The following is a 19,550-nucleotide window of genomic DNA, read 5'->3' as shown; positions in this document are numbered from 1 at the left end:
ACCAAGAGTGTTCTTCCCATATAACTAACTGTCATGTTACAGAGTTTATCAGGGGAAGCATGCAAACAATTAATAAAACCTGGAAGTTTGTCAACTGTTACAACTTTAAACTTCAAAAATACTCAAGCAAAGACAACTGTATTGGAACAGGTAGAACAGGAACAACTTCAACTTGAAGCAACTTTTTGAAAAAGGTTATACAACATATACCACTAAACTGAACTGTAGTAACATCAAGTTAATAAATTTAAATACTTTAAAGTCTTTGTTGATCAAACACTTTTGAGTACTGCTCTTCCTTTTCTGAAGTGATGCGCCTTCCTCTCCTGGAATGGGATAGGAGAAAAGACAGGGGGGGGGGGGAAATTTCTAAATAATAATCAGAATAAAGCAACTAAGTTTCATGAAAAGTATCTGAAGACATTCTGTACTCTATCCACCCCCCTCCAACACTGATAAATACAGCTTCTATATTCCTGATTCAGAGTACATGTGCCTAGTTCATGTGTCTGTCCTTTTAAAAAAAAGGAAGCAAAGTCTGAAATATAACATTAACAAACAACATAAACACCACTGGAAATGTAATTAGAAAATGCAATTCTACAAAGACTGAATACACACAGCAAAAATACAGCTACCAGCTACCAACCTGGACTACAGTTTATTGGTTAAAACATAGATATTTTACACAAAGTATAAAAAACCACCATCCACAGTGGGTACTTAACTAGTATAAAGACTATCAAGTCTCAAACTCAACATCCTCTACCCAAACTAGGGAGTAACCCACTGCTGTTTCAGCAATTTGTCATTGAGAAATGATGAGCCAGTCTTATCCTCTAAGTGTTCGTGAGTTGACTGTTCAGCAATTTTTTATGCAGTCTTGTATTAAATCCACTGAATCCAGTTTCAGCACTTGTTTCCAGCATTAAGCAACTGAGAGCCAACCAAACCTATACATCTCAGCATGTACAAGAAAAATTCAAATGGCATTCCAGATATTAATCTCTTCACCTTTATAGTATCCTGTAGGTGAACAAGCTGAAGGTGAGCTGTGTTTTAGGGACTTAATTTTGCTTTCACTACATACCTTAAAGTAGTCTTCTTGTGATACAAAGGTGTTCCTCAGACGGTTCTCAGGACTAAACAGACAGGATACTACTGTTTGTATGCTCCTGTCCACAGATTTCTGAAATACAATTATAGGTGCATCTGTAACAATACTAATTTTCTTAGTTAGCCCACTACTAGCAATATGGGTGTATCATACAGCTTTACTTTGCATTCAGGATTCCTCTCAACTGCCTTACATTTCCTGAGCTCTTTGTCTTTTTTTTTCCTTTTAAATTTTTTAATCTTGGTAATTCATTATCACCCTTAGATGTTACTTACAACATAATAGTTCTGACCAGTGACATACCAGTTCAGTTGTGGAATAGGCTGACAGCTGAAAAATGAAGTCTCCTTTAGAAAATTGAATTTAGAGCCAACTGTTGGCCAAACTGGGGTTACCTTCCACAAAAGAAAGTGAAGAAGGGAGTAAATGTTACCAATTCAGATGTTTGAAGCTTAAAATAAGTCTGCATAAGATAGCAGGCAGTGCTACCTAACCTGCTTTTTTAAGTACCTACCATTTCCCCTGTAATTCTCAGCAGATTAAATAAAGCCTTGTCACTTAAACACTGTTGTACTTAATGAAGTAGAACACACATTTTACAGAGCCCTCAGCACTACAGACAAACACTAATAGTTTCAAGGAAACATGTGAGGCTTCTGAAGTTGTACACAGAAGTCAGATACAGTGGATTGAGCACCTGGCTAAAGCAGCAACTACAACCTTAATTTCTAGGATACTGGTCAGAGGCCCTCTTCACCAAGGGGGCCTCACGTGCAAATTTCTGGGAATAGGATTTATGACAAAATATTACAGTTTTGAGAAAGCACTTACCTTTTGTGGACTGTTAGTAGACGACTGCATGGGCTCTGGAACAGTACATTCTGTCCGTATAAATTCTGGATCCTCAGTGCAGTGACAGCTTACTGAAGTATAAACCTGTATAGTTTGGGGGGTTTTTTTAAATATTGCAGTGTTTCAGTAACACCAGGAAAACATGCACAGTTGTGCTGTCATTGGTCCTCACCTACCCCTAAGTTATACCAACTTTCGATACTCCACTCACAAAAGTGTGAGCTTTACCTTCACACTTTTGATAAAGTTTCACAAGCAGGGGAAATACTGTATCCTGATCTAAGACAGTTCTACTTCCTTCCAAAAAGGATATATTCTAATAAATGTCTTTTTTCCCCACTGTAATCACTCTTGAGAGTTAGCTCCTCAACCTACTTCCTCCACGTATGGGTTTTGCTGTGAAAAGTATTGAGCAATGAAGGCGTTCACTGAGAATGAGACAACCAACAGGTAACTTCAAGATTAAACACTAAAATGAAATGAAAGAAGGGAAAGCAAAAAATCTACTACCACTGCCCTTCCAAGAAGCTGCTTTTCTCTATATAGTTGCTTTCTTGTTTGAAGCTTCCTTCATGCCAATATACTAAATTTTAAGATGTAAAGAAGTCTAGAAAAGCACAAGCCATTTTATAGCTTTTTTAAAAACTCTCCCCACTTCCCTTTGCTTACAGTGTAGTGTTGCAATTGGCAACCCAGTGCAGAGTTTAATTACAATAGCAAAGAGGCTGATAAAGCAGTTACTCTTTATGGAAACTTCCTTCCAGATGCTTCCAGAGAGGATGAGCAGCTTTTTCAGCCAATTTTACCAGGATCTCAACAGCAGGGTTAAGCATTCTCACTTTTCAGGGGCAAAACTTCCTTTTCCCCCTCAAAGTGGTCAGATTTACCCAGACTTGACACCTGTTTTCAGCTTTTGCAACATCATTCTTAAGGATGTTATTTGTGATTATACACAGTAACCACAGTGTACCACCTGACACTCCCAAAAGCCCTTGAACACCAAAACTAATTTCAAGCTGATGATACTGGGAGATATAGAAGCCTACAGTGTTGGCAGACTACTCCTTTCTGAGCACCATCCCTAACCATCGAAAGGTGTATCATATCTGACCTCATCACAACTGGGGCATTCCATTTATGAATTGAAATTGTGATTATCCACCAAACAAGTAGGCAGATATAACGCAGTAGACTGAAGGATGAAGTTTCCTATCTCCTTATGTGCCTGTCCTCTTTTGAGTCTGTAAAGAATGATAAAGTTGCTTAACGGAAGTAATTCTAGAGAAGCTGTCTGCTCATATAATCAAGCTTAAAATATCTAATGAAAACCACCATGCAAACCTACTCTAAAAACTCTTTGGCTTGCTCCTATTTAATCGTTAAGTAATATGCTGCAGCTATATCACATTCACGGATGTTATTCAACAAAAATTATTTCAAGCCAACAGAGCAATCAGTATTTCAGTGACTTCTGAACTCTTTCAAGTCTGTTTCTTCTCCCATTAAAGCAAAGGTAATTCTCACTAACAGAAATACAGACTTCCCATAAAAAGAAAAAAGGCTGCTTCTCTGCTAAGAAGCCGAAAGTAAAGCTTAGTACACATGATTGGAAGTGAGCAGAAATAACATATTCTTCTAACATGATCAGAGACAGAATTGTCAGATGCATGCAGGTAGCAATATATATACACAAAGTTCCATTTTCTTCATTTTTCCCCCATTTACCTTCCACACATTCTACAGACATCTGCTGGGAATTAGCTTGAAAGAATACCGTTCAGAAGAAAATTAAGTATTACAGCTTTTAAGGACTTACTAGAAACTGTACTCAATATATACAAGATTATACCCAAAGAACACAAAAATGCCTCAGATGCAAGTTTGAGTTCCAACACTGTTAAAAGAAATACACATTTTTTCCTCTCTTGTGGATGTCACTTGTGTAATGTCACAGAAAGTAAATAATTTCCTTAGAAGCTATTAGCACCATCTACACTCTGTAGCAGCCTGGCAAATAATTTTAAAAAAGCTGTTGAAAGGAGCCAAAAAAGATAATCAGTATTTGCAAAGCAGAATATTTTCAGGCTTTTTAAATTTTAAAAATATTTGGAACAATAAGCAGTAATATTATACAGATCTTGTAACTCAGGATCATGCATCAGGTCACCACTTATTTTTCCTTCAACTTTTCATGAAAACCCAATTCTGTTCATGTTAAAATTCCAGAATTCTGCGACCAGAACGTACAGAGTGACACCATAAAACAAGTAGTTCTGGGCTCCCAGGCAGCTCCTAAAAAAGCACCATGTCAGTAGGAAATACTAAACAATTACCTGCTCTGTCAACAGCTACAGATTTGAATAGACCAGGTTACATACAGAACCAGTCAAAGAACAGTTATTTTTTTTAAAGTATCAAGCTGTCAAAACAGTGTGCTAATTGAAAAGACAAAGTTCCAGAAGTTTAACTTTGTAGACTTACCGGAGGCATAACGTAATTTCTTTGCTCCCCAGCAAGCCATTGTGGTTGAACCTTAGACAAGAATTGGACAAGAACCAGCCTTTATTCATTCTTTTCCAAAACAGGCAAGTAACTGGTCTTTAAGTGCCACCATTTATAACATTTCATGTCTGGATTTTTCATTAAACAGTAGTTTACGGTCTTCTGTCCAGCAAGATAGCTTTTTCACGTGTACTTCACAGTGTTTAGCACAAGGTCATCCTTACCACAAATTCAACTACCTCCTTCCTCTTCTCATTCCAAGTTTTAAAAAAAATTTAAACAGTAAGATTTCTAAAGCTTAGGAAAATACAGGGAATCACAGCAGCCACACTGAAAACATCTCAAACCTCTAGTTACTTCCAGTTAGTAACTACTTCTAATTTAGTTTCAATAACAGGACTTACCCACACATTTCACTTACAAGTTCAAAAATCACTATCAGCTAAGTGCCTTCCCAGACATTTTTAGCACTCAAGAGCACATCCTCTCTCTATATACATCCCATATTTATATAGTCTGATAAGACTCAGTGATTCTGTTTTAAGTAACTAACATCAACTACCTGCACTATAGCATGTACAAATGCAAAGCTCCTTCCCATGAGAAAAGAGTACTACTGATCCATGTAATTTTTGCTAATCTGGGAGTTGTTTTATCATTGCATATTTAAAAAAATAAAAACTAAAACCAGGGTATGCTAAGTTATTCAATAGTTTTCATTGCATTAGAATAAAAATATCACTAATTTTGTTTTTACTTCCGATTTCTGTGAAGCAGGAGCTGAAGGGAAATAGAATTCACAGAAAGAGAAACACAGAAAGATCAGACTCCAGTTAACACTGTTTGTTCCATTCAAGTTGTCAGGTATCAAACAGCCTTTCTGCTGCTACTAAATAATTACATACCTGATAGTTGTAGGCTGGCTGATACCCTACAGGAACTTGCTGCTGTATCAATACACCTGGTGAACTGTATGGATATGTCTGCAAAATAAAGCTTTTTTAAAAATGCAAGTTTGATGCAAGATAAGTCTGATATTTGTAAAGGTATTTTAAAACCAGGAGCACATTTTTAGAAATACGTAGTTGCATTGTTACTTCAATTTCCTGTTTCAGACTAGCTTCATAATTTAAAAGCAACTCTTAGATTTCCCATGGGGCTTCAGCATTTCAGGTACTAAAAAATTCTCAAGAAAGTGCGATCCTAAGTGTATTACATATCTAAAAATCCCACATCTTCTTGTAGCTGATCTTTTAAGTCATTTCAGAAGTACAACTCATCCCATGAACTTTCTAAAATAGACCTGAAACAGATCAACTACCATGAAATAATGGACTACAGCCTGAGGATCAGTTTCCTGGAGCCAAAGGCAAGCTAAGTATTACAATTCAGACAATTTCCCAGCATTTCTTCACTGCAAGTATTTTAACACAATGTTAACCTGGAATATTCTCTGAAGAAGCTGAGAAGGGTTAAAGGCACATTGCAGCATTTAAGAGAATTAGTTCCTCCTACACTATTTTACTCTCCCAATAAACTTAGAGAATCAGCAAGAGTACTACTATCAAGCTCTCTGCTCTTGAAAAAAATATTTCTGCAAGTCACTGCAGTTTGCTCATCTTCATGTGCTTAAGAAAATATACAAAACAGAATCAGTTTGCAATTAATATTGCCCTGTTGTATTGCCATACCATATAGGGTTAATACAGGAAGAGACCATAACCTGGAAAGCCTTCTATTCACAGTACAGGACTCATAACAAGGTCAGAAGTACTCTGCCTACACCTCAGTAAGAATGCTTATCTGAAGTATCAATGAAGTGATGTCCTGTAGGCATACTGTACTGGTCACAGCTGTTAACAGCAGATGTTGTAACACAGTGTTCTAACAAAGACAACAGCAGTTCAGAAACAAGAATCTGTTCAGCTAGGAGGGGAGAAAAAAAAACAGTACCACAGCCAACTTCTGGTTCCATACTTGTTTAAAAAATACATTTTAAAGTTTGTGGTTTATTCTAAGGCAAGGCAGCAGTACATTAAAACATCCAGATGCATTTGATTTGTGAAGTGCATCTGTGACAAGTAACAAGATCACTTAAGAACTGTTACATAATTAAATCTTAGCTCCACCTTCAACAGTTTTCTCATTCTCAAAATAAAAAGTATCTCCCTGCCTTTTGTTTTATAAAGAGGTCACATCACTACATAAATTTTTCAAGGTTGTTGGCACTCTTTTAAAGTGATTTGAATTCAGGTGCTTCTTATTGGGGAAGGTAACATGAAAAACAAGCCAGTAAGATAAGATTGGAATCTCAATACGTATTCCTGAAGTTGTATGTGCTTGCACCTTCAAAAATATTTAATTATGATTCAAAATCAGTGGCATGAACAGCCTTACCTGAACATACTGTGTTACGGGGCTCATTACAGCTGGAGGCTGCATGTAAGTCTCTGTATTTTGATTACCCCATACACTATGGAACTGTGGTGCAGGAGGATTGAAGACAACTGGTCTGGGATGCACATAAGAACCTTGTTTTTAAAGCAAAGAAAAATTATGTACTAAGACATTTTCACATGTATTTAATTAGTAATCTGAATTCAAGCTGCAAAAAACCTGAAGTGTTTGGACTCTTAACTCAACATTAACTGTATTGTGCTACCAACCTCAGTTTTATCATCAAAACTGCACATTACACAAGCGAGGTCATAAGATTCAGGTCATAAAATTCAGAACTGAAGTTTAATTGTAATATACATATTACATCAGATAATTATTGATTAACATCCTTGTAAATCCTTTAAGAAAAACACAAATTTGTAATATACACTTGTAATATGAACAAATGTGTTTATATATACTTACACAAGTTTTGTTGCTTTCTAATCGCTGGGCCCAGTTTCAACTTTTTGCCATGGAAGTTGATTTGTGACTGAAAGACAGGTTATTCTGTAAGCTGCAGAATCAGTGAGGTGGGTGGTTTGTTTGATTTTAAAGAGACTGTACTCTGCTTCTACACCACAGTATCATCAACTCCGCATACAGGCTCAAGAGCCTCCACTCTCCTCTCCCACCTCAACCCTTTTACCTTTAATTTCCTGCAATGCTCTCAGCACACCCATTTGCCTACTCACCAACTCTCCAAACCTATTATATATCACTTGCCTTAATAGCAACATGCACTACTAGTAGTAGTTTGCAAACACATATTAGTGCCTGTCAGCCTCCAGGTTTTATATACATAGATTCGAACTATTCTTGCCTCAGTAAGGATATTAATGTAAGAGTGACCATACTCTAGGTTCCCTTAAAATCCTATTTACATCACCACTTACCTTCCTTCCCACAAACTTCCTAACAGGCTGCACATAACATGTTAGAAGCTGTCCACCTAATATTAAAGGAAATGGAAGGCTGTCTAAGCACTACTGCTTACCTGCATGCTACTGTATTCTCTCGAGAGATAAGTTTTCACATGTGCTCCTTCAGAACATCCAACAAACATGTTGATATTTCACAACCTTTTTGGCCAAAGCATCTATGCAGCACAGACTAATCAACAAAGAGTGAAACTGAAATATGGTTCACATGTTCCTCAAATACCCAAACTCAGGAATGCAAGCATCTGAAAGATGTGCAAAATAGGACTGGAAGCACTCCTCAGTAGTCAGCAAATGCCTGAGACACATGTAACTTCTCATTCTGCAAGTTCTGCCCAAATGCTAGTTCACACAGAAGGCAGGATTTCAGACTTGCAATTATCAATGATTGAGTACTGCTTTGCCAGCACACTATCTGGGGCCATCACAAAAGCACAGGAAGAATTTCAAGCATCCTCCCTGCAGAAGTTGAATTCTGTGTTCTTTAGCAAAACTGCTTCGTCTGAAAATGAGAATAACATTCACCAGTGGATGTAGGCTGAAGTGGCACCACAACATCCTCACATTTCAAGGTCTATTGGGACTGACTGTAGACGAGGTTCTGTAAGATTTTGTTCTCTACAAGATTACAGTTTAAGTCTGGAGTATAGAAAGTTGCTTTAATACATGGATTTAAGCAGATTATGTTTATTCAGGTACTCAGGAACTTCTCCACACAAAACTCCCAAGAAAGAATTCACCTTTGGGTCTGATCTCACATTCTCTGCCAAGATGGTGACAAGAAACATGTTTACCTACTCATGAAGATGTGCATAGCACACATGACACTACCTAAAGCAGGTACTCTGTTACAGTTCAGCAGGCTGCACTGAGGTTTACAAATGCTTTACACATCAGAAGTGAAAGATTTTTGTTTTACCCCAATTAACACAAATTTAGTACCAAGTATTAAGATCAGTATTAGATGCAGATATAGTCTACCTAGACTCTCCATCTCATGCAACACTAAGAACTCGCCTGCTTCAGAAGAAAACATGCAGTTAGCAATTTATAACAAACACCTTGCTAAGCTTTTTCTCCCATTTCTGCTAAAGAAAGTGCTTTGAACAGATAACAGCAACTTTATTGTTGATTGTAAAAATAAGCAGAATAATAGTGATATAAGAAGTCTTATTTGATCATCTTCTCGTACTGATAAAAATGAGTAAAGTAAGACATGGATGGAAAAAAGGTGAAGTGCCCTGTCTAGTTTGGCAGGTTGTGGTTTGTTTGGTTTTTTTTAATTGATCCTGCAATCCTGTTATGCCCAGAACCATGCAACCAACCACCTTTTCCACCTGAGCAATGAGAGCTCTTAGAAGACAGGCCTCCCCTCAAAGCAGAAGGTAGCTTTCTGTTCTGAACTGCAAACAGGTTCACTCTGGACCAGAGTGCAGTTACAAATGTAACTGGACATAAATCAGAAGAAAAATACTTTCAGGTTGCACAAAGCTACAGAGCTAGGCAAACACAGGCATCTAGACTGATTCTAACCATGGAGGGGCTGTATCTTGTTCATTTGCATAAAACATTTGACCACTCAGTACAGATAATGCCTGAAATGGTTTAGTGATGTGATCTCTGCTTGTACCTTGAGCTCTAAAATGCAGATGTTCATTCTTTCCCTTTTTCCATCCCCTCCAGAAACCAACAGCTTTGTAAGATGATTTCTATCTGGACATGCTTCTTCCTGACAAGGCAGTAATTTGTACTGCCTGTACACCTGAAACTTGCACTGAAAAGAATATCCACCATATACCTCTGGGTCTTCCAAGACCTTTGGTATACAAAGTCTCATCAGTGAGTACTATATTAACAGAGATACACTGAGGGCTTTTAGTTTTGAAGAAATGCACATCAAAAAAAAAATGTACATGGCTCAAGTGACAGTGCTACTCAAGAGGCCTCTAAAGAGACTGCTGCCTTAAAGCAAGCATTCCACACTGATCTAGTACAATAAGTGGAACCCATGGTTAAAAAAAGTATTCTCAGATAAAGTCTGTTGCTCAATACAGCAGTATTTTTGTCAGCATACCGTAAGAGTTAAAGAACAGCAACCTTCTGAAGTCTTTTGGTAAGAATCAAGAATCTCCTGCTGGAGTTTCACTGTTTTCCACTTTGTTCAAACATGTTCCTCTTCCCCCTCAAGGAGCTGGACAGCCCGTAAACACATCTGAACTTATCACAGAACACTACATTTGTGCCTGGCACATTTACCTATATTTGTCTTTGAGACCTACTTCCCTATCTGAGGGCTTCAGAAGTAAATGAGAGACTGTTCATCCTCCAGAGACATGGGAGAGAAGGCAATATTTCAATACAAGTTTATTTTCACAGTTATCGCACTTGGTTTTGGGAGAAAGAGGGAAAACAAAAAGCTTTTTCAGTGGTTTGTGACCTGCTGAAGTCTATCAAAACCAAGTATTTGGTTTTAAGTGTTGAGATTTAAAGTTTCTCTGATACTGAACTTTAAGAGCAGAAGGGCGGTTAACAGTTCTACCCCTTTATCTCCTGTGTGAACTACAGGAAAACCATATGGTATATGAACAGTTGCATCTTATAGTCAAGGAGGCTTAAAAAAATACTTGCACTCCAGGTAACATCCAAATGCACAAATACTGCAAGAGAAACATATATGTCAGCTGCTGAAACTTGCTGTTTTCTGTGTTACTGTTATTCCCAGTAATAATGCTGACAGGTCTATGTATCTGCCATAAGCACAAGGGTTCTATGACAATTGTCCAATACAGAAAGCAAGCAGCCAAACACCCAGGGTGAGGCTTTCAAGCACATAAATTAATGAGAACAACCAGAAATACAATGACATGACATGTTCAAGCACATCAAGGCTAAAACTGATTTTGTTTCTTACTTAAGTAAATGTACAAAGATTCTACCACCAGTAGAGATTTTAGCAAGTTTACTTTTTGGGCAGCCCTAGATTTTCCCTATCCTAATGTACTCTACAGGGTACGTGACTTGGTTTCCCCTGAACATGTCTCCAGCCTTCATATACCAACTTCAGATAATTTAGACAAAGAGCTTACTTCCACTATTTTTTGGACATCCACGTTGTCCAGGAAAGATACAAATCCATACCTGAAGAGAAAAAACAGGTTATTCAATAACCACATTTTTATTTGTTTGTTAGCTAAATTATTTTGAACAAGACCAGTTAACAGCATATGCCAGGTACATTATATTGCATGCCAAAAGTATCAAGCAGGACACTGGTTTATAATTCAGCATGAAAATGTATTTACTGCTAACTAGCAGCATATACTACTGTGCCAGATGAAAGTAACTGAATGACAGATTCTAGAATAGTATGAAATAGATGTAAGGGCTATTCTTCCAATTCAGCTACTCAAAATGAGCACTACTGTTGATACTACTGAGAAAGTAAAACACACCTTTTAAGTATTAAGCTTTGAATTATCATCAAATCTTTTATTTACTGCAGAGGTTTGGATGAAAGCCGGCATTATAGGAACAGTGACACCAGTGGGGGGAAGTGATCCTTGAAGAGGTTTTTCAATTCATTTCACTGCCCCCCCCTAGTTTATCTAGTCTATAAAATGAAGATAATTTCAGAGCATTACAGGAACAGCTGTGTCAATCAGTGGAGTATACCAATTAATTATCAATACTCAGAACATACACTGGCTAACTGCACATCAGAATTCACCATGAAGACTAGCGAGGAATATGAAGAAATAAAACAGATTTCAACCTCATACATTACTACATGTGCCCAAGAAAAAAAACTTGACTTTTTAGGATCTGCTCATAGAATCTTAGAAAAAAAATTGGCCTTGAAGGAACCTCCAGAGGGTAAAGCCTCCTTCTCAAAGCAGGGATAATTTCAAAACTGGGAGCACTTCCCCAGAACTCAACAAGCTAAGGTCATACACATCCTTATTTAATGTTTCACCACAGACAATTCAGAATTTTTCTGTATGTCCAATAGGAATTTCCCTTGCATCAACTTTGTTCACTCAGTTTCACTCTTCACTCGAAGAAGTTTGGTTCTTTTATCTATAACTTATCCGTGAGTGTCAGAGGAGTGCAGTCCCATTGCCCTGAATAAGCCATCTACCCCTTCTCTTAACCATCCTGAACTCTTTTCCAGATTGTTAACTACTCTAGCCATCAGAAGAGGCCAAGAAAGAACTGTCTGCATAAGCATCACACAAGTTTCAACCTTTGTTTCCACTGGTTAAGTGACAATAACCCTCTTTTTCCTGAACAGCTAGACTGAAGTCAGAAAAATCAGGCTATTCTTTATAAGGTTATACAGATTTAGGGACCATCTAGATTTACAGGTTTCACAGTGTTAATTCACCACAAAAAACTGCAGCTAGTGTTAAGGCTTAAGCACGTCAAGTGTATTGCTAAGTAGATGCTCATATCATCTATGACAGAATTACATCCATGTAAGCAGCAACTTAAAACAACTATTCACATTCTACTCACCCTTTGGAAACACCAGTTCTGTCAGTGATTATTTTCACCTCTTTCACAGTACCATATCGTTCGAAGAAACTCCGAATTTCTGCTTCATTCATCTAAAAGAAACAAAGTCTTAAACTTCTTCAAACACATTCAACTGTTTAGAACTGATTTAAAGCAGCCAGTACCATTTCTTAAACCCACCTTCTACTGCTACAAGAACTAAAGTTAGTCACCTGTTCCAAAACTCTCTCATGACACTGCAATACCTTAAGATTGGTAAAGACACACATTAAAAAGACCCCAAACCCAAGGGTTAAATCCCCATTTTCTTCCCACTGAAGTGCCCTATACCCATCTTAAACAATTAAAAGTATATAAATACCCTTATATCAATTCCACCAACAAAGACTGTGTTTGGCATGATTCTTCCTTCTGGTAAAACATATCCTTGACTTGTTGTTGACAAACAGGCATTATCCTCTGAGACACCTGCACACTGGACCTCCACATTTGAAGACTGAAAAATTTAAACAGAAATACATATTTCAGTCAAATTATTATAGTACATGTTAAGATACTAGAATGCCTGCATCTTCCTATCGATATAGCATGGGACAAAGAATTTCAGTAGCACCTTTCCAATTCCTTAAAGGAAGTACTTGCTGCATATAGACCACTCATTGGAAAAAAGCTGAAGTAATTATTCTAAGAAGCTTTAAAAATTTAAATCTAGACTTAACCTAGGCTACTTTAAGTAGCCTGTATGGCCATCTAAAGCTTCGTGATCACTGTTGCTACTACCGGACACACAGCGAGAACACCAAAATATTTCAGAACTTGACCAAATTCCTTTCAGACATAAGCAAGAAATCAAATTCTTTAAAGGTACAGTTTACTGTAAATTGATTATCCAACAGAACAAATTCCATCATCTTCCTGGTCAAAAGCTTTAAATACTTGAGATGTGAGTAAGCTTACAAACAGCCTTAGAGCACAGGTAACAGGGTTATACTACAAGTTAACTGTAAGAAAGGAAATCAGACCTTGGTGGAATAGTCACACTATTCATCTTCTCAGGGGGAAAAAAAAATATTTTGTCAATTTAACTACAAAAGGAATATGAATGACTACAAACTCCTTTGAGCTGTCTGCACCAAAGCAGAATCTTAAGCATGCACTGCATGTACAGAACTGCAAAAAAACGTTAAGATTACAGAGCACCTACAGTCATGATGCGCTTTGTGCGCCCAGACTTCAGATGCCCATTTTGGTCCTAAAGCATTTTGTCACAACCTAGAAGTTATGGATTCATTCAGTGCAGAGGAAGATACAATGCTCCCTAAACAAACAGTAATTCAGTATTTTGTTCAGATGAACAGACCACATGCAATTCCATTTCTTGTTACTGATGCCAGCAAAGGTGTTTCATACTCTGCACCAGGTCTGAAGTGTGTTTTTTAAAAGGTATTTACAAGAACTAAAATACAACATAAGCACCACGGGCATTGCAAACTCTAGCCCCTCTAATCATCTACTCCCCTGAATGAATGGTTCTAGCTATGTGCCATGCTTTGCTTCACTGTTAAGAACAGAAACTACTCTGACCAGCTAAGTGTTACTCATCCCTCTATATTAATGTACTTTGAAACATTAATAAGCTTTTCTTTACAGTTAAACTGGTGTGGCATTATCCCTACTTTATATATTCCAAACTTTGATTTAGTCAAAGTTATCTGGTATTTTGAAACCTAATAATTTGCAATAGGTAGCATCCAATTTTTCAGTGTAACAATTTTCATGTTTAATGCACATTTAAACTGCAGCTGTGTGACAAGTACTCATTCAAACCAGACACCCAGTAAGGGAATGAGGAAATTACAAGAACCAAACTATACATGTGGCACATGATTTGCTCAGCAATTAAACAAAGCCAAAACTAGAATCCAGCCCTCCAAATACAATTTCAGTGTGACTGAACCAAATTAACAACACACCATTACTAAAAGCCAGAGAGGGTTTGCCCCATCTCTTTTCCCACACCTCCTCTGTACAAGTTCTAACACTTATCAGTTGAAATTAAGCTGGCTCAACAAAAATTTAGCAGGAAGATTAACGTAGAAGTGAGCAGTTTTTCACCCTGTCAGTATTCTGCCATTGTAGAGAACTGAATCAGCTTACCATGCTACCAGACAAGCACCAGATCCACCTGAGGATCAGTGGCTGCAGAAGAAGAAATAGAGATGGAGGAAGCTTAGCCTCTTCTGAGAAGCACTAAGCCATCAATTCAGTTCAAAACCATTTCATGAAGCTATACCTTAGACTCTGGTTCCATCACACCAGATACTGCTGCCTATGCTCAGTTTACTGACCAACTATTAGCTTCCTACTGCAAATTCTCAATAAAGTTACAAGTCAATCCATTCCCTTTATCCTCTAAGAATTCATCTACCCTCCAGTGAAGCTGGAGACTGCAACTTCCACTGTTCTATGGTAATAAAGATTGTGTAATAGAACATCGCTGCTGTACACAGAAAGAGGGTAGTTCTCCCCCTTCCCTATTGTACCACAATAGCTCTTTACAACACTGTGCAAGGAAATCAATCCTACATTTCACAGGAGAAAAACTTTGCAGTACTTTTCAGACACATCCACTTCTGATCCAAGCTCATTCTGCAGTTACGTAAACACTTGTGCTAGCATAAGAACACAAGAAGGACAAAAATGAAGCAAGAGGTGAGGAAGAGACCACTTCTTTGGCTGCACCCCCAGCTAAAGGGCATTTGAACTGAAATCTGAGACTGCAACTCCACACCAACCTTAAGCTGACCTAACTGTTGGCTTCTACTTCTTTCTTTCTGGATCTGTTTCAGCAAACCAGGCTAAAAGGGAAGTTTTCACTTTGCTGTGCAAATTCTCTGGCAACCTAGAACAAGAAACAGCTCACAGCAGAGACACCCAACAAGTGCCAGCACCAGCACAAGGAAGTGAGTAGGCATACAGATACTGCTGGTACCCAAGTCATAGATGGTCTTGGCTGCCGTGGAAGTGCAGCATTCATTTTTCATGCTAATGATGCAGAACACAATTTTCAACAAAAATAAACTTATTTAATGCTTTTACACATTAAGTATCTAAAATAACGAGTAAACGTGCTACTTAGGCATGCTGACAAATTGGTCAACATCAAAAATAAGCTTTAAGATCTGTTAATACATGTATTTCTTAGAACTTGAAGAGGAACTGTTGTTGAAAAATGCACAGTGGTAAAAGTCTTACAGTATGAAGATAGAAAACAAAATCTCCTCCTTTCAAAGTTACTTTTCAAGTCTTCAGTACTACAATGCAAAAAACTTTTGCCAATTCAAACAAAATATTGCCCTCTCTAAAACCAAGTTATTTTACCAGCACAATGTGTAATTGTTACTTTACTACCTAATGTAGCATAAGGTAAACGATTGTACTTCTACATACAGTATGGGCAAAGAACTCACACTGCTGCTGAATCAGCGTCCAAAGCCTAAGCCACCTAAAGTTTTCAAAATCTGCAAAATCCTGAAGTTGATGAATTGTCTACCCTGAAATTATAGCATCAGCCAAAGCGACCCAAACCTTCAAAAATACCCTAAGTGGGGTTGATTCGTCTATCCATCTCATGAAGTACCTTTGAAATGAAATTCCTAGATGTAAGGAAACTTAGGGCTTATTCAAAGTTTTTCAGCTTACTGAAATTAACAGTTTTTTTTTCTTTCTCCCACAAGGTAAATTTAATCAGTTTGCTCTTTGCATTATTCCAGCAAGCATGAAGTTTAAGTTGATACCAGGAAACTGGATTAACCTCTTGATTATAGTAGTCATGAGGCTAGTTAAGACTTTTGGCCAAAAAAAAAAAAAGGTGGGAAAGGGCTACCGTTAGGACCAGGTGGTGGAAATAGCTAGCTGCTCAAGTGGGTTACAAATATCACTCAGTCTTAGGCACATCTAGGAGAGGAAAACCTTCACTTTTCTTTCGGCCACAGAAGTACAAGTCCCAAATTTCTTAGGCTTCTCCCAGTCTTTCCCTGACCTCACACATTCTTTGTTTAAAATAAGTATTAAACATCTTTTTTTAAGGATTTAAAACTCCTGATATATGTCCTGCTGCGCAGACTTTCTGTGAGCAGGAATCGGTTACCATGACAGCACACTACCTAAAGAACGAACATGGCTCCCAGTACAGGGAGAACAACGTAGTCTTCCCACTAGGCAGCAGGTGGAGCTATCAGTCAAGTACTGCAATACGCTCGCACGCTAACGGCTGCGACTTAGAAGGCTTAACTGTTTAAAAAAATACCCTACTTATGTTCTTGTTGAAGTGTCTGGGTTACAGTCGCAAACTCCGTTTTTCAAATAAAAAACTCCTGAAGAAGACACAGCAACTTGCATGTTGAAGAAGCAACATGCGAGTTCAGGCAGTAACTCCCACTGACCACATGGAGTCCACAGCGGACTACGCGAAGCCTCCTTTTTCTGGCAGGTTAAAAAAAAACCACACACAAAAAAACCTACCCCACAAAACAAACGGGGAACCTCAGGCGAGCACGCTACGAAGACGGCGGGGTCGCCGCCCCGCAGCCATTTAACGGCCTCACGTCCTGCAGGCTTCGCACCTCGCCTGCTTAACGGCCTCGTTACCAGACGAGGCGCGGGGGAAGAGGATTTGACGCTCCTCAAGAGCTCTGGGGGCGAGGGGAAGGCAAAAGGGGAAGCGCCCCTCTGAGGACAATGAAAGCTGCCTGAAAGCCCCCGACGCCCGGGGCAAGGGTTCCAGCCTGACCCTAAGGGCAAGCGGGGGTGGGTATGCAAGCTGGGGACAGACGGAGCCGACCGGCGCCGTCCGCGCCCAGTCACGGCGCCGGCGTGGCCTCGGCCTGCCGGCGCGGCCTCGGCCTGCCGGCGCAGGTAGAAGAGTGCCCGGTCAGGCCATACGCAGAGAGCCCGGCGGTGCGGCACAGCGCCATGTGGCAGGGACGCCACAAAATGGCCGCTCATGGTGTGAAGCGGCTGCTGCCGCGAAGTCTTTACCAGACCATGGCGCCGACAGCTGCGAGCCCTGACACTTTCCCCCACACAAGCCCCAGGCTTTTTACTTGCAGTATTCCCTCCCTGACCTTAATCCCGCACCTCCTCTTAAGGCTTTAAAACCTTCAGGGTATTAAAAATGACAGTAACCCTCAGGAGTTCAGCCCAAGCAGCGGCGCACCCCTCACTGCATTACAAGGCGACGCTACACGGCTGTGAGTCCCTTAAGAGCAAGCAAAAAAAGTTAATGCTCAACTCTCACCTCCGCTCCCCGCGGGACGACCCGAGCAAGCCGCTACAGCCCCCAGCAACAAGCCGCCCCATGGCTCAGCGTTCAAGCGCACCCCCTTCACCCCGCTTCCCACCGTACCGGCCATGGCTCCCCTTTCGTTCCTCCTCCACTCACCATCATTCACCGAAGCTGAGGCAGCGCCCACACACTTAAAAATAAACGAGGCCTTTAGAACAAAAACAATACGAACTTTTCTGAGAAAACAAACACCGGACAGTCCTCTTTTTCTTTTTTTCTTTTTTTTTCTTGCAAAGGTGGAGAAAGGCAGCTCCTTTTGGTTACCGCTCTTCTCCTTAAGTAGCCCCAAGTGGGAAGGGGCGGGGAAAGGCCACACCCGCCCTCGCCGCCCTCTCACAGCCGGCACCGGCGCGGTCGAAGGGGTTCTCTGGGCGCTCGCCCCCTCCCACCTTTCACAGGTCAGCTCTTGTGTTGTCTGTGTCTGAGGAGAGTGTCTGTAGACAAAGGGTGAAGGGTACCGTAGCTTTTCTCTTTGTTAGGAGATTAGGTGGGGCTATTATTTGTGGCCTTGTTGTTGAGAAGGACGATGCTGTTGAGTGCGTGTGGTAGCAGCACGCTCTTGTCATTTTGACAAGAACTAGCACTTACTTGGTTTGTTGAGGTTTGAGAGTGCTGTATTGTTGGAGGCTTTCACTCTGAGACAAAAGCTGAAGCTTTTTCATCAGTGTTTTCACGAACCACTGTTACACAGCTGTTCTAGAGCAAGCTGTTTCCATCACATTGCTTACTGCCTGTACTGAAAACCAACCTGTTGTCTGTTCACCAGTTGCCCAAGACCTTTCTAGAAGGAAACCTCTCTGGAAGCCCTTCTGGTTCTACAGTAATAAGATGTTTCTACTGGGTTTTGGAAATTAGTTTTAAATAGTTGTTTGCCACTGGTATCAAATGTTCAGAACAGATACAGATTTTAGAAAGTTTCAGGGAGAGGGGAAACTTACAGATACCTCACCAAAATAAACCCAGCCTCTGATGGGGCTAGTTTAGTAAGATTTTGGTTTACGTGGGTTTTTTTAATGGCAAAGGTGTAAGAATGATACTTGTTTAGGATGAAAAATGGAAGTAGAAAGCTAAATTGATAAACTGAAATGTATATAACAAGTAAGCTATTTTTTCCTATAAGATTTTGTTTCTTCTAATGCATAGATCTTTTTTTTAACAATGTACCAAGTATTCACCTTTTCCAGATGCTGCTGTTAATAATCAAAAGTAGACTGCTGCACTAGATATACCTGGACCCAGAGCTGGTTTAGGTAATAGCAATAACAAAGCCCTGATCACAGAAGATGTATGTATGTTAACTATAGGAGGGATTTTGTTAAAGCTAGTGGGGTTGCTGTATTATCTAAAGGTCAGCATATGCATGGGCTTTCATGCAACTAATGCCTGTTTACTTAAATAAAAGAGATGCTCTACAATACCGTGTCAGATCTTTTTAATTTTTATTTGAAGTAGCCAAGACCTTGAAAATGTGGTCCAACAACAAAGTGAAAATATTACATAATATCTTCTTCAATAAAATGTATTCATATTTGGCCTTAAGAGTGGCAACAGGTTAGTACCACTATTTCTTAAGTACAAAAAGTGTAATTTTCCTTTTAGTAACTCTTGAAACTAAAACTAGTCATAATACTCCAAAACAGAGCAGAAGCCAGATTGGGGGTAGGGTGGGTGGTTTTTTACCTTCTTTACTCCTCTTTTATGGCCCTAACTGGAAGTATTCTGAAGGATCTCCTGTTTGCTATTAAGTGGAAGATAACTGCCCTGGAAGTGATAATACAAATACCGTTCCAAAAAAAATAATTTTTTACCTTTTATCATGGAAATGGTGAATATTGTC

The 19,550-nt window shown here is 39.2% G+C and overlaps 1 protein-coding gene across 1 annotated transcript; it reads right to left on the bottom strand.

The window, feature by feature from the left end:
• Positions 1 to 272: 272 nt before the first annotated feature.
• Positions 273 to 17,373, bottom strand: DAZL (deleted in azoospermia like). The gene is made up of 11 exons (XM_072851615.1): positions 16,891 to 17,373; positions 12,728 to 12,862; positions 12,367 to 12,458; positions 10,938 to 10,989; positions 7,337 to 7,403; positions 6,869 to 7,002; positions 5,377 to 5,454; positions 4,451 to 4,501; positions 1,949 to 2,053; positions 1,091 to 1,189; positions 273 to 326 (listed from the first exon to the last, which is right to left on the bottom strand). The coding sequence occupies exons 1-11, from the start codon at positions 17,371 to 17,373 to the stop codon at positions 273 to 275; spliced, it is 1,350 nt and encodes a 449-aa protein (XP_072707716.1).
• Between the last annotated feature and the right edge of the window lie 2,177 nt (positions 17,374 to 19,550).

The sequence above is a fragment of the Ciconia boyciana genome, chromosome 2, assembly GCF_034638445.1.
Source record: "Ciconia boyciana chromosome 2, ASM3463844v1, whole genome shotgun sequence".
NCBI lineage: Eukaryota > Metazoa > Chordata > Aves > Ciconiiformes > Ciconiidae > Ciconia > Ciconia boyciana.
The sequence above is the reverse complement of the archived record's forward strand: the minus strand, read 5'-3'. Positions and strand labels throughout refer to the sequence as shown.